Consider the following 13,077-nt stretch of genomic DNA (forward strand, 5'->3'; position numbering starts at 1 on the left):
TCATTCTTCATATTCATTTCAGTAATTTTGGAATATGAATTAGGGAGAAAAAGACACGGTCTCAAGATTTAAAAAAAAAAACAACCAAACACACCTCTGTAGGACAAGCTTTAAAAACTTCACAACAGTAAGTTGCACAGATTATGATTAAGGAAGTTGCTAAGCATGTATTTACTTTACATGACTGTATCTAGGCCATGTAAACCAAGATGAACTAGGGAGACAACTACAAAAGACATTGCCAAGTCTTTTCCAAGTTTGCAAGTATCTACATTAACACTTTAAAAGTGAACACTAGGACTCTCAGAACTGTTGAAAGAAAACACTGTACCACATTAAATGGGAAACATTTTTCTCATATATCTCAGGAGACTCTTCAGAGAAGTATTCCTGCCAAAATTCCCATACAGAGTATTTCTTTGTTTGGAGCAGTCCTTTCTGGCTAGTTCAGCCAGTCTGTGACAAACTTAAGGGAGGAAATTTGACAACAAAGGAAAGCTATACAATGAGTGTCCAAAAAAATTCTGTGCACTGAAAAAACACTTCTCAAAGCAAGTATTAACTCTGTGACTGCAAATCAGAACTTGTTCCCATGCATTTTGGATAAAGTACATGCTAGAGGATGCTTTCAGATGTCACCAGGAACATGGAGTCCTGGGACAAAATGTAGACTTGTTGATCAGGTAAAAAGTCTTCACTGACTTCAGGTCTGACCAGGTGTGAATCAAGGAACTCAGAAATCCAAACAAACCAAGTTTTCCATTTAGAGAAAGAATCAGACTTGGACTGCCACAGCTGAAGGTGCAAAAAGAATTTAAGATGTGATGTGGTCTATTTGTGCCAAAAATGAACTGCTTTTTGGAAGATGTATATTGTAGTATGTGGTCATACATGCCTTTCTAATACAGAAACAACATAGTTCAGTTCCACCAAAAATGAAAACAAGAAAAGACCAAAACCCAAAGCTGTGCGGGTGGAGAGAGAAAACATGCTTTAACAATTTTTAAAAGTGTTAAAATGTAGCTATGTTTTAAAGTTCATTACAAGACATAAGGAACACAGAAGTTATAATTAAGATATGAAATATTATTTGAGGCATACAAGAAGGTCTGAAACTGGAAATAGCACAAAACAAGCTTCTGTATGACAGGATTGTGTACCATAATCTCTGCTGAATACATTAAGAAGCACTAAGCCTGCACTGCTGATGTATAGTACAAATGAAATGTCAGCAGCAAACTTAGAATGAGTTCTAGTGGGTTTGCATAGGAAGAGGGAAAAAAATTTTCAATGAGGCAGGACTCTCACCCAGCATCAGTGGCATTGTGTTTTTAAGTCTTGGAGAAGCTTTCTGTTCTGTAAGTTCCAAAATATTTGAACTGACATTACTTGACATCTTTTAAGTGTGTTGGGAAGTCCTACAGATATTCCTAGGCACAAAACCAAGACTCTAACATAATTGCTTACTTTAGAAAAGCCTAGACAACTCGCTAATTTGGTATATTACAGTACAACCTACAGGTTAACATTTAGGCTTGCAGAATATATTGCTAAGCAGTCGTTGATGCCTTCTTCCCTTGGTTAAAGCGCTCCACATTTCCAAGATTACTGTTTTGCAAAAAACTGCTGATAAAACAAATATTTCCTCTTTCTAATCAGTTTTTTCTAAGCAGAGAAAAATTCTCAGCGTAACAGTTCTAGAATCACTTGACACTTACTCTTTGACATCACGAAGCTGATCAACATCCTGAGGTTTTGTGAAATCTGGATCATGTGCCAGTAAGTGAATCATATACGGTACCACATATTCAGGCAGCAAGGACAGCAATTTTTCTACAGTAACAACAACAACAACCAGAAAAAGTTGCCTCTGTATTACACACATACACATGCATCATAAGAAAAATTTCTTCAAAGTAACACTTTTTCAAATACAGATTGTAAAATTTTGACTTGCGTTTTCTTCCTACAAATTTTATTTTTAATGCATCATTAAAAATAAATTAACAAGTTTTGCTACTACAAAACTACTTGGTTTTGCTTCAGGAAGAGGGTTATAAAGCCTAAAAATATCAGGAAACAAAATTTTATTTTTTGAGCAAAACAACCATAGTTATAACAGCACTATATTCTACATGTATAATTCTCAGCAATGTAAAAAGAAGTATCTTATGGTTTATGCTAATACAGAACTAAGTAAATTCAGATTTGAATATGTCTAATACAAAGATGAGGAAACAAACTTATCCAGTGTTTCTTTACAAAAGCCAATTGCTTACGATTTAAAAATTACTCCTTCCAGTTTAGTATTTGACTATTGTATTCTTAACAATTTTACTGAAATACTAACCGTTAGCCATAGGATTCTGCTTAATATATTCTCTTCGTATACTGATGTTTTTGAGCAAGCACTGCCTGGCATGTGCTCTTCTCTCCTTCACAGGGTCTTTGGCACACAAAGCAAAGATTGCCATATATTCCAAAGGGAGCAGTAATTTCACAAGTGCCTTATGCAATTTCTGGGCAAATATCTGCCTCACTTGGTAGCACTCATCCTACAGCAACACAAAACATAAAAGTGCAACCATCAAAATCCCAGTCTTAATAAAATAAAAAAAAAGGCATTCAAGGTGGAAATATGAGGAGGCATTTTAAAAATACCAACAGATGCAGCACAACAAATATTTGAAATTAAAACTTCAATAACTCTTGTGAAAGCTGCAGTGAGGATTAGAATATACTTAGTGAAGCAGCAACCAAAGCTCAGGTGTAAGGACTCTGAACTCAATTAATTAGTCACTTCAATTCAAATGTAGTTACTTACATTAATGACAAGTGCACAGAGCTGGAACTGTTCTGGGGTAATTATTTCATGGTAACAGGGTTCCTGTGCAAGTTTCATTATTGCACTACCAGCAGCTAATCGTAGTCGAGACATATCCGATTTACTATACGAACACAAGAGAGAAAAAACCAAACCACAACTCACCACAACTACCCTCAAATTACCTGCATGTCACAATTTCATCTTTTTATAAGATCAATGAGCAAGCAAGGTTTTTCTCTGTCAGGCGAGGTCACAGTTCTATAGCTTCAGATCAAGCTAAATTAACCCAGCTAAACTTGTGAAAGTAAGGTGCTCTACTTTCCCACAAAAAAACCCTGATTCCAGTAAAACAGTGAAATGACAGGAGTCAAGTTTCTTGTTTTCCTATCACCATCTAAATGAAAGCAACAATTTTGCCACAGATTTTCTGTCCTTCCTTCACCCTCAAAATGAAGTTGAGGTGCAGTTACCTCATAGAATGAAGAAGCTCCACCCAAGATCACCAACTCCCAAGTATGTTAAATCTCATCACTCAATTGTTTTCAAAGACACTCCTGCAGGTCTTTTACTCTCTAGAATGTCTTTTACTATCAAGATACCTACAGAGTTCCGAATTGGCTTGTTAGTAAATTACAAGAAAGGAGGAGTATCAAGCATAATTTTATACTGCCATTCCACTCCTAATATTAAAACTCTGATCAGATCTATTTTCTATCATCCCATTAGCCAACACTGTGCTGACCTTAACATTCCAAAAGCACTCTAAAAGAACCAATATTCTTTGAAATTCTACAACAAAATTTATGGAAGCCTGAAAGGAACAAAGTCTGACCTGATCCGTTTCTGTTCTGTCAAGTCTCCTTCACTGACGAGCATAGCTGATAATAATCGGAGTGTGGAATTCGCGGATTTCGACTGGTTGTTTTTCATACCCAACAACCAGCGTACCAAAAGTTTAATTGCTTGCACCTAACGAACACAAACATATTAACAATCAGCTTACTTCCCAAAGTCGATGAGGCACTAAAACCTACTGCTGGCAAACTGAAATTTCCATGTACTCCTATTTATTACAGCTGATACATTTTTAATGGAACAGAATGAAGCAGTAAATATTTACAGAGTGAAGAAGGAAGAGGCAGTCTTTGTGACCTCAGGACATTTCAATTACGGTTCAGTGTCTTCGCACAAGTGCATTTAGAGGACGCAGGATACTTGCTACATGATTAAAAATAAGAGCAACTAGATAAACATTTCTAGAAATGGCCATAATTAGAGTCACATTCATCAGGGTCTTGATTTATTTCAAATCTGTTTGTAAGTCAGTAAAGTCAAATTACCTTTCTTGTATGGAAAACGAAAACTTTGAATCTCCTGATTTTATCAACAATCAGCATAATTAATATCAGTAAGTGAAGACAACAAAATCCATAGTTTCCCTCTGTCCTATAATTGTGTGTACAATCCACAAAACCAATGCATACTAATGAGACTAATACAAAAGTACTCAAAGGGATTTATCCTAATATTCCCCACTGCACAACTTGAAAAAAAAGTAAATTTTTAATCACAGATATACACATTATTACTGACAGCAGAACACTCACCTTTGCTAGTACTTCTGGAGAGACTTCTTCATCTGGAGACCACAATTTTCCATTTTTCTCACCTGTTGACTACAGACATTCATGTAAGTTTACGAACTGGTTCAACCCATACAGAAAATGCAGAAGTAAAAATGGAAAAAAGTCACGGACTAGGCTTTCTTTCACAAAAATATCTTTTATAACACAATTATCACTGTATAGAATTTTACTTTATTGACTCATTTAACAGAAAAGCTCTATTCCCCACAGAGTTAGTAATAGGCAAACAGCATAGTTAGCACTTAACAAAAAAAGAAAATCTTACCCTGTCATTCATTAGGAGATCTTTCACAATGAAATTTGCAACAACGGATTTCATTGGAGAAGCAAACTGGTCTGGAGCCAACATAGAAATATGACCCAAAGAGACCAAGGGAGTTATAAGTTGTTCTGGTACATCAGCATTCAAACTTCTACTAAGAGGCTGAGGAAGCAAAAAAAAAAAACAAACTCAAAAATCAACTTCAGATAAGTAAGCTAGCATGTCTAAAAATCATTTATTTTACTGCTGGAGTGTTGATGAGTTTCATTGTTTTTCCATAAGAATTAATAAAGTTAGCAAATCAAAATGGAGAAAGAATACAATTTTCTAATCAACAGAATAATCAAAAATCTCACATGAGTTAAGGGCGAAACAAATGCTGTATTCTCTTCCTGTTTTAACCGTGAAACATATTCAGACCTGAGAGACATGGGAAAAAACTCTGACTGAATTCTGTTCAGGAGTTGTGAAAATGTAAATTGGAACTGCCAATGGTAGAAAACAGCACCCAAAAGCCTGGAAACCACCAGGGACATTTCTTTTAGCCATCAGTATTTCCCTTCTGGGTAACAGTCACCAGGACAATTCCATGCTGCTCTATCACCCCACACCACTGCATCATATTCTGGTATTAGGGACAATTAGGGAACAAGCACTCTCACAGAAGTCTAAGGAGAGATCAAACTCTGAGAGCTTGATTCAAAGCTTTTCACACTTCTAAATTACGCATAGGCTCAAAGATAGCCAAGATTAGGAACCTAAGATATTTTACAAGTACAGCTTAATAATGTTATTATTTAAGAGACTACAGTGAGAAGTAATAACCTCTCTACTCTGTATAAGGCAACTTTTTGCTTAACAACTTGTCTAAGCAACCAGTAAGTGAGCAGTAAGCTGGTGTCTAAGCTTACAGGCAACAGTTGTTCTGCACTAACCTCCTCAGCGAGGAAACGGTGTATGTGCAAAGACCTTAAAGCGCAATAATTTAAAACAGCTGGAAAGCAGAGGATATTATCTCTTATTTTAGTATCTGCTAAATGTGCCCCCATGGGATTTGCTGTGGATCATTCCAACATATTTAGCTTATTTACCCCAAGCTTCTCCCATGTAGACAAAAAGGAATACCTTATCTATCAGACATCAGAATATTACGAAATCGTGACTTTAAGACAAACATTAGTAACTTGCTACTGTAAAATTAATGACTTATCTTGACTACCATACACTTGTAGGTTTCCTGAGCTCATGAACTGTTAATAAACAGTAGGAATTAATGTTAATTACTAGTATCAGTTAAGAATAGAAGCAAATCTTAAAAACAAAAAAGACATACCTCAAAGATCTGTGCAAGCTGCACTTCTTTATTTGAAAATATGGCATGTATACAGTGAACAGCTTGTTTTGCCTGATGGGGAGTGCCCCTTTTTGCTTTCTGATGCAAAATCGGAATTAGTGTTCTGTAAACATTAAACAGAATACTTCAAAATGCAATTTGCAATCTACAAAAAAATAACTATCTGCACATATACAAATCTATCCTCACTGTCTTATAAATCAAGCATTCCTTTGAAGTCTGTTCAGGAAAGATCACAATCATAAAGTAAAAAGCAGGATGGAATTGTATTTAGTAATACTTGTTGAACGTCTGACTGTGCACACACAGGTAGGAAGCAGCCCACAGGAAAAAAAAAATCAAAACATGAAAGAGAATAATGATCAAAATAAAGCCATTTAGGAAGCCAAATATAAGGTGGGCAGAACCTGACAGGTTCAGCTAGGGTAAATTCCTGGACTTGTTTTCCAAGCCTGGAAGTGACAGGGCTGAAGAAAATCTATGAAAGCTCGGAATAACCATTAAACAGCAGTGTGTTTACAAGGCCTTTACTATTGTAACTTTGGTCTTTAATTGCAACGTATACCCAAGTAAACAACTGCTTTATTAGGAGCTTTGGAATTTGAGTCCCCCAAAATCTATCTGGTGATCAGAGGCCACTGAAGGAAAGAGCAGGGCAGAAGCCACTTCAGAGCCCAGGTCCAGGTTGGTCAGGTGTTCAGTTTCACTGCCCAGACAGTGCTGGCAGGCAGGCCTGGCCCCTGCGAGGGCATCAGCTGAGACACTAACTGGTGACATTTGCCATGCAATTCACCCAGCTACTGACACGAAAAAACAAAATTGCCCAGAAAGAGTCTAACACAGAACAACTAAGAAAAAAATTTCCTTGCTTTCTTGAAAAGCTCTGTAACAATACAGCATTCAGTACATGGATTATTTAGTACCCAATATTCACTGACACATTCTACATAATCAGAATCAGCAACAAGAGGCAGAAGAGCAGCTTGCAGGGTTCAAAGAACCGAAATTCAAACATCTTCCTCAAAACCTACACAAGATCCAAATCCAAACAAAAGACCACCAGAAATGTACTAACAGTATCCTGAAGTAGAACATCTCTTCTCAAATCTGCTAAGATTCCATAAATTAGATTAAGTAAGAACCAAAATAGTAAAGAATTCAGTAAAACCTAGAGTTAAAATAAGTTTCAATGCCTAATCTACAGTTTTCATGCTGTAAATAAATGTACATTAAAAAGCAGAACGCAAAGGAATACTCACGATCTTATCTGTGGCAAGTCTGTTTCTATTTTGTGACCCGTGTTTCTGAAAATCTGTATGGCTGCCTCAGCTACCTTATCATCTTCCATCCTGAGGCACTGCAGCAGAGACTCATAGGTCTCTGCAGAGTGGAACGAGGTAGGATGTGTAAAGGACAGAACCTGTAGATACACAATAAAACAAAGGTATATTTATTCATGGTAAATGAAACATCAGAAAAACAAAATTATGGCTGTTTATGAGCATTACCATCAACATACATAGCTGTTACATGCTCATATAAAATTACTACATTCAACAGCTGCATTTTGAGAAGGTTATATATAAATTTTCAAATAAATTCATATATGTTTTGTTCTTCAGGTCCTCCCCTCCTCCAAATATTTTATAGGACACTACATTATTTGAATATATAAACATACTTCTTAAAATGAATACTTATTCAAGAGTATTTGTTTGTATTTCAATCTACTTAAGAATGCTTCTTTTCACTTAATTTAACTGAACTCAAATTTTGATTTCTCCAGAATCTGTAACCCCTGAGCAGAAAAGAAACCTAGAATGTTAAGATATCTACAAAATATAGATAAAACAAAACATAGGCTACTGTCCTTTTAATCTAAAGCTAATGAAACATAACACAATCTGTTAAACAGGAGAAACAGCAAGCAAGAAACTAAACATACAGAAAGTCAAGGCAGAATAAGAGATAACAAAAGGTTATCCCAAAGCAGAACCATATTAAGTATAACATAAGATAACATAAGGTAGGGAGAACATAAGGTAGGAAGATAACAGAAGGTAACACAAGGTAGAGAGAACAATGAAAAGTTGCATGTATATTGTGAATTCTTTGGATATATCTTAGCTTGGTTTCTTTGACCAGAGTTGCCCACTTGTGTGATTATTAGTGTGTGAAATAACATTCTCCACAACACAGCAACAAAATCTTCAACTTTGGCAGATTTCTTTTCTGAGCTGCATTAGCAGACAGACATTACTTCTTTGCATACCTCTGTATTACTATTTCTACCAAGGTTGCCATTACCAAATTTGGTGTGATACAACTCCATAAACTCCACCTTGTTCATTCACACTTCTGAAATATCACACTTTAATTATGTAACCTTGCCCTCCATTCCTTCCTATATTTTATGCTCCCCTTCGTAACATATTCAAAATAGTCTCATTAGTGACCATCCAAATCCATCATATATGTTTGCCAGACATCCTTCTTTCTCCCCCTGCCACTTCACAGCACCACTGAGAACACAAATTCCCTTTTTTTCTCCACATAACTTGGCTCTTGAGCTAATTGTTTGCTTTCCCTTCCAGTACCATACAGGCCCAAAAGATGTCTCTCCCAATTTACCCACTCCTTTTCCTCCCACTTTACCTCTGCACCACCTTCTATATGACTTCTCTAAGCAGAAAACAATTTCTGCTTTAACGTGCACATTTCAACTCTCAAAACATACTTCTTCCAACAAACCATCTCTTTAATTATTTTTTTTTGCAAGGGAGAATTCATAACAAAACAGTTTTATACATTAAAAAAGTAAATATCTAAGTAATAACTATTAAAGCCATGCTAACATTAGCTTGTTAGTCATATCACTTTTGTCCCTTCCATTACAAACTATAGCTGCATTAACGTAGCTTACCTTGAGAAGTTCAAGTCCTGCACGGATAGCAGTATCAGGACTTACACCCTCCTCTTCATCATCAGCTGTCCCCTCTATGGATTTATTCATTAGTTTTACTAGTGCACTGAAATAAGAGATACAAAAAGAAAACAAACTTATAAGTATGACAACGTTGAAGGTTGGAGATACAAGCAAGATTACTTGGTTTTGACAATAAATAAAGGGAAGGCAATAGAACTTTGGTGCTGGTGTTGATGTTGCTGTTTGTTTTTTGTTATTTTTCATTTAAGTTATTCCATTATTCCTTTTCCTTCTGACTTCACTTTCTGCAAATATAATTCTTCAGGGAAAAACAACAACAAAAATCCAACAAAAAAATCCCCACCATGCTGGCGGCATTAGATCAACACATAGTTGCAGTAGTTTCAGAATGTAATTAGATTGCCAGTGAACTCTCAAAAGAAATCAAAACATTCTCTTACACAATCCCACAAAAGCTAATTAATTCAGATGCTACATGGAAGATTGTGTTGCAGTTTATTATGTGAACATTCATCGTGAACTCCTATACTTTTAAAATAATTTGCAGACAGCACCAAAAACAGCTGCATCCCCCAGGTTGCTGGAAATTAATACTCTACATAATTTTTTTTAAAAAGTACATATTTAGTGCTAGAACAGACCAATGTAAATCCGAAGGAACTCTTTTTTTTTTTTTTTGTAATTTCCATTATGTCTATGATCATTCATGAGTCAATCATTCATGGTCTTTCAAACTTACCTAATGGCTTCTGAGTCAATATGTACAGGGGCAATTCTTTCCAAAAGAAATTTGACCATTTCCAGAAAAGGATTTGTTGGCTGCTTAGGATTTGCAAGTTTCCGGGCTATCTCTCTCTATAAGAATGTTAGATACAAACAAGAATTACACTCATTTCACTTCTTAAGCATGTTGAAGAAGCTATATATAGTCACTTCTTTTTGCCACAGAGATTGTCTATATAATCAGTGAAACATATTTTAAGGGGGGCTGTTGTTATCTCCAAGTCTTTCTTTTATCGTATTAATATTGAAAACAGACATCTTTTACCAAACTTTTTAAATTGGTTTCAAGTTAAGAGTTCTTCAGGGGTTCATAAGAAATTTGCAGGCCAGATCTAAAATAGAATCAAGGAAGAGCTAAGTGCAGTACACAAGATGTAAATAACTAGGTTGTCAAGTGCAATCCAGAAAACTGCGGGTAACCCTGCAGTATGTATGAGACTTCATAATAGTGAAAAAAATTGCACTAAAAGCTACATGACTGCAGATGTGCAGAAGCACTACACTACCCTGCCTACAACAGATCTCAAATGGTATGTACTTGCCTATAAATGTTCTGGACCCAAAAATCTGTTTTCCCCTCTGAATGTACAAACTTCAAGTGCATTAAGTTCAGCTGCAGACTCAGAGAAGGTATTTTTTGTGTCGAACAAAAGTCTACAAAAATCTCTCAAATAAATGACTTCTTGACCTTCCTTTTCTTAAAGGGTTAGATGCTGCAGACCTACAAACTCTTTTGCTGTTACATTCTGTTATGCTCTAATAACTTCAGGGAGAAGGAAGAAGCCTTTCTCTTGAAATTGCAATACTGCATTTGCAAAGTACAAAATTTACTAGTCTAGAAGGAAACACACTCTCTACATCAAGTGTTTAGGACGTAATTCTGAAGGTCATCCTGCTCCCTTCCCCACACAATTTCCAAGCCATTAGACAAAACCCAATAAGCCTCTGCTTGTTTATAGATGATCTTTGTGACTTCTGTCAATGAAATTGCTTACTTTACTTTGGGATCATACAAAAAAAAATTAACCTGTGATTGTTGGCAGAATCTGGAAAAGTCTGATTTAATATTAAGATGTGTATTTTCATCAGAGGTTAAATAAGATGACAAAGATTTATCTCAAAATAGTGTTCTAGGATGAAAAACAAATTAATAATATGCGAAGGGTGTAATATTTGACTTGCTGGTACTCAGAAGTTGCATCAGTGTGAGAAGACAGTTTAGGAACCCTACCACAAAAGAGACACTTGAAATAAAATATTTTAAAGAAGCAAATTAATCTTTTAGACTTTATGCTTGCTGCTCACAATCCCAGGAAGGATTAAAGCTAACATTTTCTTAGGAAGCAAGATGATGATCATAAACTATCTTTTCCATAATCACTACATGTTAAGTAAAATGGCATTTTATAAAAATTGGAACTATGCGAAAACCATGTCTAGGTAGCAAAAGAGACCATTACTTCCAAATAACTGTTTTAAGCACAGATACTTAAGGCATAAAAGTTTGTTTTTCCATTTCCTTACCACACAGACATCTGCCTGTTTGCAAGAACACGTAGGGCTAATTAACAGTTCAAGCTGGGACCGAAGTTTCTCATCATCACCCAAAACCTGATTGAATTTCTTCACAAAATCTTGTGCTTTTCCAGGATCTGGAAGGTTTTCTGTATGATTAAAAACAATTTAAGATAAGATAAATTTGCCACTTTAGCATGCCAAGATTCACAGAAATACAGTTTCCAGTCCAGGAATGCTGTAGTAACAGTTTATAGAAGTTATTAACACTTACTTGCTATGGTCATCAGCTTTCCAAACATGGCAGCACTGTTTGCTTCTGACTGAGGACAACAGCAAAAATAAACAAACAAATCAGCAATATCTCCTTTATAAAATACATCTTTAAGCCGATCTGTTAGTTGTTCTGCAGTATTATTGAATCTTATGGTTTATGCTTTTGTTTTAAGAATAGATACTAGAATAGTGCAACACTATCATTAGCAGGAAAATCATCTTGCAATATCGAAGAACTGCAAGATTGACTAATTCACAGAACAGATATAAAAGAGATCCCAAGACCCCCAGTGAAACAATTCCCCCAAGCCCACTCACACACCAAAACCCCGAAGCAATGCCCTTCTATTTAAAGTTTCTACTAGTCTGAAGATATGCTTGTAAGTAAAATTCCAGTAGAAATACTTAGAAACTCGTGTTTTCTAACCAACAAGGAATCATTGCTTTGTGTTACACCATATTCCATTCTCAACATACATTAGAACATGAGAAAGAAAAAAGGTCTGTCAAAAGCAAATAAACTTTTAAAAACTTCTTCCAAAATTACTGAGCAATACTATAAAAGAATGATCCAATGTAAGGAGGTCATATCCATTTAAGCATTACTACAAGCAACTTTACCTAATGAAAACAGAACATTGTCTACATATGGAAAGCAGCAGAATAATGAAGTCACACTGAACAAATAAGAGTATTAAAACTCCCCAGTAAATTAGTCTAATGGGTCCAATGCATAAAGTATAAGTATTTTCAGAACCGTACAGTGGGCTGCTTATGCAAGTCTAGCAGTTCTCGTACGTGACTCCTTAGCATGTTCTGGCACTTCCACATCTCATTCAGTGCTCTGCAAAAACGCAAAACCATAAAAGTAAAGCTTACCAATGTATTCATTGGTTATTCATTTATCCTACAAGTGCAACACCTGCTAGCTACAGTGAAAACCTAACAACTATTAAAAATAACTTTCCAAAACAAGGCTGAACTTATTTTTTCTTTTTACAGAACATCATCTCTCTCTTATCCTTCTTGGAACAATTTCATATACACAGGATGGCTATAGTATCTCTTACAACCACCCAAATAAAAAACAGGCCACTATCAACCAGAATTCAGTTACAGATATCTTCATCATGGTCCCCAATATAGAGCAAATCTAGAAGTCATTTTATTTAAATATTTTTATTTAAATCCTGATAATACAAGTAAGATGACATAGATGTTAGAAAAGCCTGAGAAAGCAAGTATTTGCTGAATACAAACTATACTCACTTGACAGCATTTGGATCCAAGCTAGCATACAAATAGTACAAGCACTTCATTCGCTCTTCCGTTTCCAAATTGTGTGGAACAAGATACTGCGCAAAGATTTTCTCTACCAGTAATCTGCAGGTAAAGAAGAAAAAAACTGTACATATCCAGAAGTGGTGATACCTTTCAGACAAGCTGAAAAGGCAAGAAATAAATAGT

The 13,077-nt window shown here is 35.6% G+C and overlaps 1 protein-coding gene across 6 annotated transcripts in view; it reads right to left on the bottom strand.

Moving 5' to 3' along the window:
- Positions 1-13,077, bottom strand: part of PDS5A (PDS5 cohesin associated factor A) — an 80,234-nt gene that overhangs the window by 14,638 nt on the left and 52,519 nt on the right. For all 6 annotated transcript variants that reach the window (XM_027686457.1, XM_027686456.1, XM_027686459.1 and 3 more), the window contains 14 exons: positions 12,880-12,993; positions 12,373-12,454; positions 11,609-11,657; positions 11,344-11,483; positions 9,776-9,891; positions 9,013-9,118; positions 7,349-7,509; positions 6,069-6,192; positions 4,739-4,897; positions 4,435-4,503; positions 3,660-3,796; positions 2,825-2,948; positions 2,351-2,555; positions 1,719-1,833 (listed from right to left, as the gene is read on the bottom strand). In XM_027686457.1, coding sequence (XP_027542258.1) covers positions 1,719-1,833; positions 2,351-2,555; positions 2,825-2,948; positions 3,660-3,796; positions 4,435-4,503; positions 4,739-4,897; positions 6,069-6,192; positions 7,349-7,509; positions 9,013-9,118; positions 9,776-9,891; positions 11,344-11,483; positions 11,609-11,657; positions 12,373-12,454; positions 12,880-12,993 — 1,701 coding nt within the window. The remainder of the gene's footprint in view (positions 1-1,718; positions 1,834-2,350; positions 2,556-2,824; positions 2,949-3,659; positions 3,797-4,434; positions 4,504-4,738; positions 4,898-6,068; positions 6,193-7,348; positions 7,510-9,012; positions 9,119-9,775; positions 9,892-11,343; positions 11,484-11,608; positions 11,658-12,372; positions 12,455-12,879; positions 12,994-13,077) is intronic.

The sequence above is a fragment of the Neopelma chrysocephalum genome, unplaced genomic scaffold (assembly GCF_003984885.1).
Source record: "Neopelma chrysocephalum unplaced genomic scaffold, ASM398488v2 Primary Assembly neopelma1_71, whole genome shotgun sequence".
Lineage (NCBI taxonomy): Eukaryota > Metazoa > Chordata > Aves > Passeriformes > Pipridae > Neopelma > Neopelma chrysocephalum.